The 16,807-nt window shown below is 30.1% G+C and overlaps 1 protein-coding gene across 1 annotated transcript in view; it reads right to left on the bottom strand.

Moving 5' to 3' along the window:
- Window positions 1-7,945: 7,945 nt before the first annotated feature.
- The window catches only part of LOC143230418 (ATP-dependent RNA helicase DHX30-like), a 39,519-nt gene continuing 30,657 nt past the window's right edge, over window positions 7,946-16,807 (bottom strand). The window contains exons 9-14 of the mRNA XM_076463941.1: window positions 16,097-16,305; window positions 12,329-12,422; window positions 11,896-12,037; window positions 10,839-11,058; window positions 8,792-8,984; window positions 7,946-8,325 (exon numbers count right to left, since the gene is read on the bottom strand). Of these exons, the coding sequence (XP_076320056.1) occupies window positions 8,050-8,325; window positions 8,792-8,984; window positions 10,839-11,058; window positions 11,896-12,037; window positions 12,329-12,422; window positions 16,097-16,305 (1,134 nt within the window). The 3' untranslated portion in view covers window positions 7,946-8,049. The remainder of the gene's footprint in view (window positions 8,326-8,791; window positions 8,985-10,838; window positions 11,059-11,895; window positions 12,038-12,328; window positions 12,423-16,096; window positions 16,306-16,807) is intronic.

The following is a 16,807-nucleotide window of genomic DNA, read 5'->3' on the forward strand; positions in this document are numbered from 1 at the left end:
TGCGACGGGGATTCGAATGCCTTAACCCACCTGCCCCTCCTGGGCCTGTAGCAACAGAAAAATGGCAATATTTTGTAAGAAGAATATACAGTATTGATTATGATGAAAAGAAACACAGTGACGAAAATTTTAAAATCTTGGCAATTAGAAAAATCTTAGAATTTATATCGATAGTGTTTTTGGGTTAGTTCCTGCTAACTGCAAAAAAGAACTATTTGAAATACCTGAAAACAATTCAGAATGTAATTTTGTAGTGATTATCTTTTTAGTGATGTTGCACAAGCTATTAAAGAAAGTTGTTTATTTTATGTGTGCTTTCTCATAGCAAAGCCACATCGGGCTATATGCAGAGTCCACCGAGGGGAATCGAACTCCATGATTTTAGCATTGTAAATGTGTAGACTTACCACTGTACCAGCTTGGGGCTTTTTTTTTTTTTTTGCATTTCTTAGTTGATAACGCAACAGATTACTCGAAAGCAAGAACAAATTCCATTGGTTTTTAATTATCTACATTAAATATACATTTTGTGGCATATAACTAATACAAAAAAAGAGAAACGTAGTATGATTTATATTATACATGATTAATGGTTGGGGTTTGGATTGAATTTCGCGCAAAGCGACACCAAGGCTATTTGCGTTAGTCGTCCCGAATTCAGCAGCGTAAGACTAGAGGGAAGGCAGCTGGTCATCACCATCCACCGTCAATTCTTGGGCTACTATTTTACCAACAAATAGTGGGATTGATCGTCACATCATAACGCTCCACGACTGAAAGGGCAAGAATGTTTGTGACGGGGATTCGAACCCGCGACCTTCCAATTACGAGTCGAGTGTCTCAACCACCTGGGGCCTAATGGCTATGAATATAAATGGAATGTAGATGTTAAACTATTAGAAAAAGATGTTTTAAATAGAGAAAAATTAGCTTTAAAACAAAGTACATATACTTTGTTATACGTGTATGTCCTCGACGTACATAGATCCTCTCCTCCCCTTCTCGGGTCGACACGCACGGCAAACATGTGGGTGGATGTTTAGATTACAGAGGATGTAAACTGAAAGAACAGAACCTTCCCTGGGAGGTTCCTTCACCACGTACAGGAATCCACACCGAAGGGAAATATAAAAGAAGCAAATAGACTTTTCAATACCACTACGACCTTTGCAGTTCCTTAACCAGTATTTTACAAAAGGGTTAGGTGCAATATACAAAACGTTTTTGTTGCAAGCTGGAAAGAGAATAATAATAAGATGAATTATAAATGGGTCGTTTTGAGCAGATGTTATTTTTATTGTAAATCTAATTTGCTAGCTTTTTTGAATTGTTATACGTGTATAGCCTTAGACGTCCATAGTAAAGATATTAAGGAATTGTTTGAACTGAAACTTTACTGTTTGAGGTGCTTTCGATCGAACGTCCTGTTAAGGTTTTGTGCAGTATCTTGCTATCCGTATTATTAACCACTATCATGTTGCATGACAATTAGTTATCTGGAATACCAGTAAGATATGATATTCTTCTAAAGTTATACAAACATTACAATCAATATAGGAATTCACACAGAGGGGCGGAAGCAAAACCTTCATTTCGGTGAGGATACACCGTCTATCAGTCTTAACTTCCATTCGCCAGTCTCACATAAAGAAATCAAATAAAGTAAAGGAATAACAATAAAAATTAAAATTATAATAATAAATATGGAAATTAGAAGAGCAAGATGTAGGTGACCAAGCTCACGATGTCCAACTTCTAAATTACCCTTTACTGCCCACAGACAGTTGTGGACTACCCTCCAAAGTAAAGAAGAAAATAATTGAATAATAAAAATATGATATTATCACTTGAGGATAAGTAAGTTAAATAAACTTACCTCCTATAGTTAACATTTCAACCCCAGTTATGTTAGAAAAGCACTAACTAGTAGCATAGTAAACGAATTATACTAGTATGAAGGGTCTCATCCAGTCATCTAAATTAACTAGAACTCCTCCCAACCACCCCATTTGAGTCAACTGTAATTATCATGCTCTATCTAACCAAGCCTTTATATGCGGTAAGGTTTACACCCACATAAAATAGTGCCAAGTTGTTAAATGACCTTATTCACAACTAAAAATAGTTATTTGAAATTTAAAGTAAAATTTATTTAATTTTTATTTCTTTATACCTCTTTAATACATTCTTATATTTGTTACAGAATAATTAAATAATTTTGTTTATTAAATCTATTAACTATTAATTGTTGTATCAGTATTTAAACATTACTGATAAAATATTGTGATTTATTACAAATTTAACATTATCTGAATAATCGCGAAGTTATAATATTGGGTTGAGGAATAATTCGTGAACGTTTTTTCAAGTTAAACAAATATATTCATAAATGAAACACTTTCGCAAAATATTTCATGTCATTTGGTAGATAATTTTTTGCTCTAATAGATGGTGTGTTTGATTTTCATATGTCTTTAATTTTTGCTTTCATTTTCAGCTCATTAAATGGACTGTCAAGTGGACAAAATCGAGCATTTTCGACACCATCTGCTTTTCGCATTTAATTTCTTGCAATTTCGTTTAAAACAATGCATACTATATACCTAGGTATTACATGAAATAAAGTATCATAATAAATGTTTTGGGTGTAATGTGTTCATGCATTGAAGTATTGTATAGTCTTGCATGTAATGCTTGAATGAAATTATTTAAAAACGCTCACGAATTATTCCTCAATCTAATATTTATAGCAGAAGGGTAAGGCACATTACTATTAAAGAGAGGGTAAACCCTAACTTCGAAAGTCAAAATATTTTTTATCAAAAATATGTTACATTGATATCCTTATCAATTATTTTAATTTCTAAATGTAAATAACATGCTTCTGTATTAGATACTGAAATATTTTCAATTTCTAATTATACTGGATAAAGAGTGCTAATAAAATTATTTATTTCAGGATTATTTATATTAATTAAATCATCTATATATCTAGATTTTTGTAGTTTTCAATAAACCTATTCAAATAAATATAAATTTGCTATAAAAGTAGAATAATTAGCTCCCATTACTTGTTTAACAACCTGGTTATTGAAAAAAATATACAAGTATTGTAAATACAGAAACTTAATATAACTTTTATGTTCTTGGAACTAAATTTTCTTCCAGTTTTGTGAAAGAATAACAGAATTGTTCCATTAACGAACTTAAAATAACGATTAAGTCTTTTAATAGAATTGTAGCGTACAATGTGATGAAATCAAATGTTTGAATATTCTTTATTTGTTCACAATTTCCTAGATATTTTAAAATGGGTTGATTATTATTGTTAGCACTTATATTTTTAATTTTATTAAGTAAAATGTTAAGTAATTTATTTAATAGAAAGGCCGTTTTTTTTTTCGGGGTATTGAGGTATCTGTGCTCTGCGTACCAGAGTACTGAAAGCCAGTTTTTAATACTGCAAATCCGCAGACACGCCGCCGTGCCATTGAATTGTGGCCAGTTATTTAATAATTGTTTTTATTGAATTAGAAATAAATCTAAATTTATTGGAGATGTAAACAGAGTGTGAATAGCATAAAGAAAACGTAAATCTACATAAGCATTTTGTTTAGAATAAAGTTTATTTTAAGCTTTACTGAAATTATTAATTACTGTATCTTTAAATTGGTAATAAGTTTAAATGTTTGTGTACTATTGATTTATCATAATTAGTGGATAATGTTTTATATATATACAAATGATACTAGTATTTCAGTTTGTCTTATCAATGAGACCCACAACATTTTTCTTGCAATTCTTGAATCTTATTTTTTACCTGATGTAACGATAAATCTGTATGTTATTTCTTTAATTTTATACGGGATAACTTTTTTTTTTAAGTAGATACGACTTCCATTCTATACCAATTTTCTTTAAATATGTGATATATATATATATATGCTAGACACATATAAAATATACAAATAGAATATAGGATAAAGTTGAAGAAATGATTGCTAAAAAATATACAAAACTGCTGGCAAAGTTTGACTACTAACCTTAAGTTTCGTTAAAACTTGGTATTTCTAGGTCAAAACCCCATTTCATTTATTTTCAGAAAAATGGCACAGTCTCACAAGAAATTAACTGATACATAGGGAGTGTGTCGGGTTAACCAGACAATTAGACACCTAATAAAAATGAGAAGTTAGGCATGTAGACATCTAATAATTTGAAGAGTGTTATTAAATCTTCGCAACATACTTAAAATATATGCGGAGTAAATAAAACTCGTACTGTAGTAGGCCTAGATATACACGGGTCACGTAATGGAGAAAATTCGAACTGGTAACATAATACTTGGGTGAGGCTTATTAATTATGTGTATTATCTATATACGTCTTGTATTTACAGCTGCCTTTTTGTCTGTTTATACACGGCAATTATTCTTACTTTTTCATACTATTTTCTTACCCATCAGGAACGACTCTCATTGAGACGTTCCTTATTCAAAACTCTCTCATTGTTTTTCTTATATTCGTACTTTAAAACTTTGTTCTGCTATAGTATTCGGGTCCAACAGAAGAGTTTCAAATCTGCAATTCAATGCAGTTTCAAAAAACGCTAAGAACAGAACAAAATTAAATGGGTAACAGATGAAAAGAAGCAAATTCATATGTATAGATGAAATAAGATTGTTTTTTAATATAATGCATAAATACAGGTTAAGTAGTTAGTACACAGGATCACCTACAAGAGGTGCTTTCGAATAATTGACTATTATTCTTCAGTAGAATAATGGGTTATATTTAACGGGTGCGGTGAAGGATATAGGCTTGGATGTCGATGTCACGTAAACAGGATCTGCATTTAATAAGTTGGTCCTGAGAACTAGCCAATCATAACCTAGAGTTTTTTGCGTCAAGTATAGTTTTGTGCAAAAGGGGTGTGTTAAAGTTCATAATAGTTATAAGAATTATTAACTAATTGCTATAATGATAAAATCAAAATTAAATAACAGCAGCAGGCGGTGGGAAATTGAGAAAATAATAATGCAGCTCAGTGTATTGGAAATCAAACCAAAATATAGAGCTATATTAATTCCTCTATTCCTAACCGCCTTTTGCCGTTATTTAATTTTATTACTATTGCTTATTTTATCTTTATAGAAATTAGTTCACAATTCTTATAACTTTTACCAAAGTGGTTGGTTTCTATATTCATTTCCTAGAAACTGCTTGCTATAGCTAGAAAAAAATAGGTATCCATTAGACAGATAGAACCTATAATTCAATTAAAACCATGACTGAAATTTAAAGGTCCTAATGAATTATCTCAGATTTTTAGATGTAAAACATTCTGCATCCATAATATCTTTATATACTTCTGTTTTAATTTGTACAATAAACAGATTCATCAATAATCTATTTCTTAACAGAAGTACCACAAAAATTAACAAAATTAATTAATTAATCAACAAAAAAAATAAAAGATTAATAGGTGATAATTAGCAGCTCAAGCTTTCAGTCAATTTTAATTAAAGTTTTTTCAGTACTAATCCTTATTTTACATATTGAAATAATCAAATTTATTTATGTTTGTTAGTTGCAGATTAATTTTTCTACATTAAGCAAATGAAACGAATCTCATTTATTACTCATTTATGAAACATCAACAGAAATAGGATATCTTTTGCACTTTATCAGATTGTGACTGTTAGTATATTTGTTCTAAAATTTGGACTATATTTCATATACTTAACAGGTTTCATAATATAAACCATACAAGTTTTCATGCATTTATTTAGTTCAGTTATTTTTGCATCTGGTAATACATAAAATAAGATGTACTCCATTAGTGTCATTTTTTCTTTTTTATAGTTCGAACTTTAGAGCTGTGTGCCAGTTTTAGTATTAGAGAGAAAAAAAAAACCATATTTATAAATTTAAGTTTTAGTCTATTCGTAACTTTTGATGTTTGAAGAATCTTATTATTTCTATAGCACGGGTATTACTTTTCTGTTTTTGAGTAAATGAAGAACTCGGGTAATTTAAGAAGTGTACAAGCAAATGGTTGAACAGTTTTTGCATTTTTAAATTCATTACACTCTAATATTAAATTTACTCATGAGATTGAGGCAAGTTGTCTTTTCTTAATGCCATGGTTAGTAGGGTTAATAATACTTTTAAAACTAAGGTACTTAGGAAAGAAACACATACTGTTCTTTACTTGAATTGGTCATCATTTCATCACAAATTCAAAAATATGGACTCTTCAAATTTTATTGGCCACAGCAAAAACTAATTAGTTTAAAAAAGAGCTGATAACAGTGTGTTATTTGAAAAATGTATTGGTGGAAAGGTACGATTATCCTATTAGAGTGATTAGAAAATACTTAAGAACTAATAGGTTGACAGACAAAAGAAAATTAATTCAGCTGGTTTGGTTTATTTGATAATTCCTTATATACCTGGCTTATTAAATATGATAACAAAGAATATGGAAAGAAATAGATAGGCTGTATAAGCTTCTAATTGTTGAACAGTTTTTTGTTTTGTTTTTACCAGGAAAAATTTTTTAATACAATCTTAAACATAATTAAACAAGCTATAGTTGAAAAAGTAGTTTATAATGTACAGACTGTGATAATCTCTATACAGGAGAGACTGGTAGGAATTTAAGTTCTAGAATAGCAGAACATGGACGTGCTTTATCATGTTAACCAATATTTTAAGGATATAGAACACTGATGTAAAACTTAAACTGTTAAAACTACATGTCAAGAACCTAATATTAATAATTGTAAATAAAATAAGTTTTTTTAAATAAAGGAAACAAATCTATAATAAATATAAAGAGTTTTGTTTGTTTTGAATTTTGTGCAAAACTACACAAGGGCTATCTGCACTATTTGTCCCTAATTTAGCAGTATATGACTAAAAGGAAGGCAGCTAGTCATCATCACCCACTGCCAACTCTTGGGCTACTCTTTTATCAATGAATAGTAGGATTGACTGTCACCTTATAATGCCCCTATGGCTGAAAGGGCGAGCATGTTTGATGTGACAGGAATTCAAACTTGTGACCTTCACATTACGAGTCGAGTGCCTTTACCATCTGGCCATGTTGGGTCAACATAATGAGTAGGTTTATGCTTAGGATAAGTTTAAAGTTCTGTTTGCAACATCATCAGTGGGTATATTTAATTTTTATGTTTAGTTGTACCAAGTACATGAAATGAAGCTATGTTAACAATAGCAAAATATTATTTTATATATTTTTCTATCCCATTTTAGTTTTCTGAATTTTTAAAATTATTTAAAATAATCTGCTTTTCATGTCAAAATATGGGAACATTACTTGAATAACTATTTTTTATAAAACTAGTTAAGACCTATTTTGGAGATTATAGTTTTAATGACTATTAAAGGTTTCCTTTGTTGTTGTTGTTGGGTTTGTTTTTTTCTCCCCACTAGCGGCATTATTAGCAGATGTACTCTGAATAAGAGAAAATATAATACATTTATATGCATGCGTGTATGTATGTACCAAACATTCTTAACTGTTCTTCATCCCGTCACAACATACAAATGTATGCAAGGTGATCCACATGCAATAAAAGGACATTTCTGAATGTGAATATGCACATTACAGGTCAGAAACCTGTTATAGTCAGTTGTTAAGGCAACAGAGAAAACTAACAAAATGTACCAAATACATGGCAAACGATGTATTTACAGATATTCACAGACTTGCATGTTATATATAAAAAAAAAATATATATTTCATCATATAATGTAGCATTTAAAATTGCACAACTAATTAATAGGTATATTAATTTCATCAGCAATGAGATAAAGTGAGTTAGTTGAAAATACCCTTGCAGAAAGCTGTACATATTTAGGGTTTGTTGGTGTGAATACCATTTAGATGTTTAACTTTATTTCAAATTGTCAGAGAATAAGACTCATTCATCTTTTATTTCAAATACATTTAGGCAAAATTATTAAAATATACTTATACATTAAGTACTGACATGTATATTACAAATGATTTTGAAAGAAACTACATTTCTGTCTTTAGCTTAGAACCATCTTCTATCACTAGTAGGTTTTTTGTAATTTCTAAAAATTGGTTCACAACAAAGACTATATTGACTTTGTCTTCATTTATGGCTGTATCAACCAGAAATGACTGGACAATATTCTGTAAACAATCTCTCCAATGCATTATAAGTTCAGCTTCTCTTTGAGAACAACTGAATCGAAGACGCTTCTGGTTGTCAATCTTCAATATGACATTATTTTCTGCATCACTTTCACTAAGGCCTGCTGGTGATGGCTAATAGGTTTAAAAACACATTAGCTTTCATAATTATCTTTTTTGTGTTAACTGCTTACGTATCTACAAACATAGCCTACAACATATTTAATATTTTACAGATCTGGTATCAGCAATAACTATCTTCACAACTCAAAATATTATTTATAAGAACATTCAAAGAACAGACTTTAGATTATGTTAATCTGAGAATACATTATTATATAGGATGAACTGTGCTGAGAATTAACAGTTTATTTTAAGAGATCAAAATATATAAGATACACAATTAAATAATATTAAAGCATTAGGTAAAATACGTTTAACTCTCCTAAAACATACTTTAATAACCTGATCTTCACATATACAACATTTTTTTCATATAATTTCTTTAATTAAAGTGTTTTATGATATGAATAAAACGTGAACACAGGACTGTAACACATCTGCTTCTATTTATCTATAATCAGTTAACAAAGTTACTTACATGATGTATTTCAATTTTTTCTCCTCCAAACAGTAGCAGTGCCATATTAGGTATGCAAGATAAGTCTCTGACAAGAATCATCCCCCTCTCTTGTGATCTCATGCTGTTGAAATAAATAAGCCAAGGACTTGGTAATCCACCTATTTCTTGGGATATCACAGATTCTTTCTGGATACATGCAGGCTTACCGTTTCTGAGTAACAAAAAATATCGTCATTCTTTCAAGAAACAACTTTGTTTAATGACATGAAAAACTGTAAGGATGAACAACAGGAAATTACATCAAAGTACTACAGTGATAATGGTAGGACCTAGGTTTATGATTTACGAAGCTGCTATTAGGACTAGCTTACTGCTTTATTATTAGGTTATGTCAGAGATAGAAATAATGAAATAAAATTATATTCACTCAAGAAAAAAAGTTATCTGGAAAATTACATTCCCAAGTATTGTTGCTTTTCCTCATATATATTATATTTAAATACATGCAATAATTTTTGTTAGTCATAATTCAAAGAATACAGATAAACTACACATTAGCAATCACGAAAGCAAACTAAAATGAAATTTCTCAAGCAATGCTAATTTCATTGAGAATGTTGTATTTCAGTCTCTGTAGGTTCATTCTTTAATACAAGTGCAGTCTACATATCTATTTCATAGTGCTACTAAAATTAATATTTTATAATATTACAGGTAGGGTTTAAGTATACATCTTTTAAGCGTGCTCCTAGGAGGGCTAGGTTCATGCTTTACATAGGTACTAATAGGGATAACTTATTATTCTACAGAGCTATTAAATGGGCTACTTTAATGCTTTACAATGTTACTCTAAAGGTTAGGTTAATTCCTTACAATGCTACTTAGTAATACCTAGTTATATGCTTTACACTGCTATCAGCACAGTTAGATTCATTTTTTATAATAATACTAGCAGGGCTAGGTTCATACTTTAGAGTGCTACTAGTATGGTTAAATTCATGCTTTACTCTGTTACTAATAGGGTAAGGTTCATGATTTTACAGAGCTACTAGCAGGGTTAAGCAGATATTTTACAGTACTATTAGTAGAGTCTAAGTGTATGCCTGACAGAGTTACTAGGATGTTTAAGCTCATGATTTACAATACTTTAATTTATGATCATGTGATATGGTTAGCTTGAGCTAATCTTGAAATTTATTTATATTTTTTGCCTATTTTTCTTATATAACCTCAAATGTTTCTAATTTTAGTTACTTTAATAAACAAAAACAGGATATTAAATTGAAAAATATATACAAGTAACAAGAAATTTTTGGCTTAATAAGAGCTGAAGTGTATCTCGGTAATTTGTACGAGATTTTATTTACTTAGCACTAGCTTTGTTCATACTGTGTTGATTCTCTACAAAAGCATTAACATTCATTTTAGAATATAAAATTGTATTGGGCACTAGAATATAACATCTCAGAACTACTATATTAGTAGTTCTTGGACCAACCTTGTATAGAGTAAGATTAGAGAAAATAACAGATGAAATTAGTTTTGCTGAAACAAATATGTTTCATAGTTTACACAAATGACATTTTCAGATGAAGAAAACTATTTTTATTCTTAACAGGAAAATCACTCTGCACTTGGAACAGTCAAAACTTCAGTATTCAATGATTATTGGAAGTTTACAAAATTTTGTGAGGATACACAAAACATATTAGAAGTTGTAGTATGGAAACTAAAGATTAATGTTGCATCACACATTTGACTGATTTGACAGAGCTCAGAGAAAGTGTTGATTAAATTTTGAATGCTACTTTGTAAAATGTCACACTTTAATCTTGCAGTGTATAAAGAGTTCAATGGTAATAACATTTTCCATATATGCAAGTACTTTTTTCTGTTTTCAATCAAAATGAAGTTAATAACTGAAGTGATAATCCATTCTATATTATTTGTAAATAAACTTCTGATTCCAGAATTGTATATTTGATGTGAAAAATAAAATTAGTTATTCACATTACCCTACATTTGCAAAATGACAAAATTATTAAATAAGAAAATAACCACTCACAGAGTCATGGGAGTAACTGCATCCCACTTGATTCTTCCTCGCTGAAGATCTCCTTTTTGTAAATGCAGAACATTGGGATAGAGAGCTGCAACCATAACACCCATAACCATGGCAACATTATTACAGTACTGATTGTGATCCTGATTTAAGTCTTCACAAGAATCCACACTATCCACAAGGCAAGCATCATACAGATGCTCTGAAAAGACCCGCTTCAAACCTGTAACAGTAGTCAAATAACACGACAGCTTTATTACCACTGTGATCAAAATAACACCATATTTCAAAATGTAAAAAAACAACAACACATTTTTCATTCAGTCAAATAGTATGGACAATTTAAACAAAAATGTAATAATTGTCCAAAGGAAATGCAATTCCCTTAACACAGTTATAAATCTCCTTAAAAAAAGTTTATTGGAAAGCAACAGTTTAATTCATACTGTCCAATCATTATAATGCAAACACAAAATTACTGGTTCTGTTGAATTATACTATTATGACAGATTTATTGGCTCCAGTAATGCCCAACTAAAAAAAGTAGGTGTAAGCAAGGTGCATCAGAATCAAAATTTTTTATAGTAAATTCTGGTTTATGTATATGCATATGTATACAAACATTTTAAAATTGAACTATTTCCTCTCCAAACTAAGATTTTATATACAAAAACAGAAATTACAGCTAGATTTGACTTTCATCCACCAGAGGGCTAAATTCATCTATAAATTCTACTTTCTTAGGAATCTTCAATGACGTACATTAGTACTTACTGATAATAATCTACCATAAAATGTTAAATGCATCAATTCAAAGCTTTTGTGACAATAATACTTACTGTTACCAGTCTCAAGCATTTACAATTAATGTTTTTTTACATTTTACTCAATAATTCAAATGGAGTTCAACATAAATTAACCTAAAATGTTTTCTATGTTCTCATTCTTAGTATTAAATGTTGCATTACAAGTGTTTAACAGACTGTTTCACATGCAACTGCTACTTTAGAAACTCGGTGGTCATTATGAATAAATTAAATGATCATCAGTAGGACCATACCTTTGGTAAAATTCAAATTAGATGGACTGACTAAATTTTTTTTACAAAATTCTGATGTTAATTCTTCCTTCCTCCAGGTCTTGAACAAGTTTGCTAATGCAATATGGTCACTTCCCACAGTGTGATCAAACTTCTTCTTCACCTGATATCCGACAACACAATAGCATAAAGTTTTAGACAAGTAAATATATAAGTAACAAGCTCTTTCATACATCCATGAAATAACACCAAACACACTTAAAATTTATAAACAAGTAATGCAATTTCTGAAAGATTATTTAACCATGGAAATTATATATAACATTAATTGTGAAACATTTAGTTTAGTTTAAACTCTTTTAAAGTAATTATCTTAAACCACTTAAAACATTTATTCTTTTAATTTAGTTAACCAATTTAAAATAATGAACAAGAAAAATCAGAGTAACTATACCTCACATATCACAGCTTTATTTTCTAAATTAGTTACGAATGGATCCCTAGTGGAGGACAGAAGTGCAGCAATGGTCAAAACTGTGTCAACACATCTACAAAGAAACAAACTGTTCCATTCAGTTTTTACATACTTTGCTGCATATCAGATGTTGATACAACAATTGAAATTAAAACACAGTATGATGTAAAAATTTACATTTTACAGAAATTACTAAATATGGGAATTTTATATCCTCAGTAAAGAAGGCCTTTCTGAGGCAACAATGCATACTGTTATAAAGATGTGTGAGTCAGTCATACTGTATGAACTCTGTTTATACAACTTAAGGCACAATATAACAATATATATCATAAAATTTTCCTTCTTTTGAAAGTAGACTATTTACACACTTGAGGTTTATCACAAATAACATAAGTATTAAAATGATTTAAATCATTAAATAAACTAACCTTTAAAAAAAACAACCCAGCATGTGTCGCATCACACTTGATTTCTCTAAATAGAAGTCAAAAGCCAAAATTAATTTATCCAGATAGAATACTTTGATTACTCTTTGTCCATTATGATTTTAGTGACAGGGGTGCAAGGGAGCAATGAGAAGGGGTGCCATAAAACCTTAAGTATTGGTGGAGTAAGTATAAATTAAATATGTAGTGTGGGATCACCTAGCCTACAGTAAATGCATAAAATTCATCACAAAATTAAAGATATCCATTCAGTTTTAAATAATTTCTGATATATCACTAACATTTTAAATACAAAATAAACCTCTTACCAATGGAGACTTTAAGTTAAGAAATCAACAAATATATTTCCAGTTTTGTTGTCTATACATTTCATTTCATACTATCCATATATAGACTAACAACGATATTAAGTTATATTTTTGTTGCTACTCAACATGACACAAAAGCCATTGTTGGAATGTGTCATCAAAATGCACTGGCTTTTCTATATATTAGAAGTTGTTGATCTACCCAATTTTAACGAACAATTATTCTATGGATATGCCACAAATCAAAGTTATGAATGATTTAAATTTTGATTGGTTCATAGAAGAATTTACTAACATTTGACTGCTTCAACAGAATTTTTCTGCCTCATTGTTAGTCAAGCTTGATTTTGCAACATTTATTTATTTATTTATTTCAGTTAGCTACCAAATGTGAAATTAGGATATACTACTGGATGGGAATGGTAGTACTTGCCCATTCATTTTTGTTAGGCTATACTTTAGTATAATCATGAAACCAAGTATACATATTCATTTAAGATCTTAACACTGGTGATCAGTGAAGATTAATAAGTCATGCCACTGTAACATTCATTTGCACATTAGGTTAAGTTTTTAGAGATTTAGAGTTTACACTAAGATTTAATTAATAACCCAATGCAAGCCTATTTACAATGCAAGAACATGAGCACTCTTCAATGAGTCATAAAGCACTTTAACCAGCCTTCCATTAGGTGTTTTGATCCTTTTATTTTAATATCTTTGGTTATGGATATTAGGCATGATTCATTCTTGGACTATACCTTTTTCCAGTATTGAATGGGTTATATCAAGTGGCCTTAAGTTGTTTTGAATAAGTGTTTGAGGTTTCTTCTTAAAATACCCTGGGGAGTATGAACAAGGCAGGATCTAGGAGGATTTGCTTTACACTTGGCTAAAGTTGGTTCCCATGTTCCTTCCTGTTTTTTCCTCTTACCAAATTTTCTTTTGAGGTAAAGGGTAACAGTTTAGTATGTTTAGCAGAGTACTTTTAATTAAGGTATCATGGTGTTCTGATTTTAGGAGTTCTAAAGAGACAGGCAAGATCCACTTGAACCTGTGTTCCATTAATCCTTGAGCAGATGACTAAGTAATTACTAACTGGTGTGTTTCTGAATTCTAACAGACTCAAGTAGGGATCTTGATAGTTTTTTTTTTTTTTTTTAAGCGTTTTTAGAAGATTATTCATAGTTTGCATCTTCTTTCAGCCATACTGTTTGACTGTAGAAAACCAGACCTAGATGTTACATGAGTAAATTCCCATTTGGTAACAAATTCTGTGAACAGCTCACTGTTGTATTGTGGACCATCGTCCAAAACAAATACCTCTGATATTCTTTGATGAGAAAATATACTTTACCAATGGTTTCTTTCTAGAGACAGACTTCAAGTATGTATTATGGGGTGTGCTAAACAAGTCTGTATCAACTCATTGCCATAGCCTATAATGTGTAGGGTGCGACTTCAGAGGTTTTATTCTGATTAATTATTCTGTTTTCTAGACAAAGAGAATACTCTGACATACAATCTTCTATGTGGTTTGACATTCCTGGCCAGTCCAGAATGTTCCTAGTGCATTTCTTACACTTTGGTTGCTATGTATTTTCTGTAGCATTTCTGATCTACAACCTTCTGATATAAGTGTGTTACTCTTGAAGAGCAAGTCATTTGCCACTTGAATTTCATCTATAAAGTCCCAATAACTATTTCATCTGGAACTACATTTTTGTTTAATGGCTATCCCTTTTACAATATCTTTTAAACACTGTAGTGCTTCATCTCTATATGTACTCTTCAGAATTTGTTTTTGTTTTTCTTTTCTGACTGTTTCTCCTTCCTGTTGGGATTTAGGTAAGAAGACATGCCTTTTGAATGTAAAATTTTTTCTTGGTGAACAAAATGCTTCAATTTCCATTTAATGTTATTCAGGTTAAGTCTATTTTCATTGTCACTACATACAGATGTGTTGTAAACTTCTATAGCTTCTTTATTGACTGTGTGTAAGAACAGTGAGGCTTGGAGGGCTTCTTTCTTGTTTCCTTACATCAAGAAATAAATCAAAACATTGTATATAGTTTTTCCATTTGTTGAATAGTTTAATTTATAAACGTAGACTATGTGGAGGTCTCAATTGCTCCATTTCTTCAGATCAGCTAATTTCGTCTGAAACCATGTTATACAGATGTTTGAGAGTCCAGCTGTGTTGAATGAACTCTCTTTAATACACTTAAGAGTGTACTACACCATGGCACATGGTTTGGATATAATACCAACTTCTTGCATTATTCATTGATCTCAAGACTAAAAAATTGTACATGCTAATACATTGTACAACTGATAATAAATATTTGATGATATCACAACTTACATTGCTCACAAACCTTAAGGACAAATTTATATCTGTAACAGCAACAGCAATGGAGTGTATCATGTTTTTATTTAGCACATCAAGAGTAAATGACATGTATTTAAGAGCTACTGCAACAGAAGTGGGATGTACTGTCTTCAATCTCAGTGAAGTGTCTTACATTTACTTCATATATTTAGGGCAACTAATGTATTCAACAAATTATTTGTAGCTATGACTACAACAGTGGGGCATATGCTTTGAATTTACTTCATACAATCAAAACAACTAATATATTTAACAACTGATTTGTAGCTATGTGTAGTGTAACAACAGCAGTGCCATGACTTCTACAAATAATTAACCTTTAGCTACTCTTAATGCCCAATTCTGTAAATAAATAAAGTAATGCTTTAATCACTTTCAAATACTCAAAAAATACATGACATACAAAATCAGTATGTAGTAACATGCTCTTTCACACATGCTATTATACTGTAGCAAACTTATACATTTAACTTGTTCAACTATTTTCCCAGAAGGATTTGTTTAGGAACAAATTTCTTTACAGAAATACTGGCTTTTAGGCAAATTTTAATATTCATGATATAAATGTTTCAAGGCTATTAAAAAAATGTAAACTAACCTTAATATAGTACTGTACACTAAAGCTTTTGATAGTCTTGGATGGGTTGTAAAATGAGCTATTCTTCTTCCTAAAGGTGTAAGCTCTTCATCTTCACTAAGTACACCCAACTCCTCAAGTACTGCTACAGCATGGCTGATATTTTCTGTTGAAGGAGATTCCAGTGCTTGTGATAGAAAATCTCCACTTTTTGTATGTGGACAATAAAACTAGAGAGAGCAAAAAGGAGGGAATAAATGAATGTGTTTTAAACTACTGGTAATAGTTAAAATCACCATATATTTTTAAAACTTTTTTTTTTTATATAAAAGTCCAAGCTAAAATGTAGTTCGAGTTTGTTTATTTGCTAAAAACATTCAGTTATTATTCAAACTTAAAATTAGCAGTTCTTATTGGAGAATTTTAAAATAGGACATGTAAAAAATACATAACCATTTAAGTTCAAATAAACTCACCATCAAACTTTAATTTTAATTATTTTGTTTAAGGACAGCCCAATATTCACTATTATACAAATTGCATTTTATAAACTTGTGAAATTCAATGAATGTGACATATGTAAATCAGATGTTTTCCTTTAAATACATATTATCAATACTATAAAAAATAACTATTTACTTTTGAAATTATTCCTTGTATAGTTTTAAAGATACAGAAATACTGCATCTGTTATCTTCTTAAAAACTCTTGTAACACACAAGTATCTGATTC

The sequence above is a fragment of the Tachypleus tridentatus genome, chromosome 10 (assembly GCF_004210375.1).
Source record: "Tachypleus tridentatus isolate NWPU-2018 chromosome 10, ASM421037v1, whole genome shotgun sequence".
Lineage (NCBI taxonomy): Eukaryota > Metazoa > Arthropoda > Merostomata > Xiphosura > Limulidae > Tachypleus > Tachypleus tridentatus.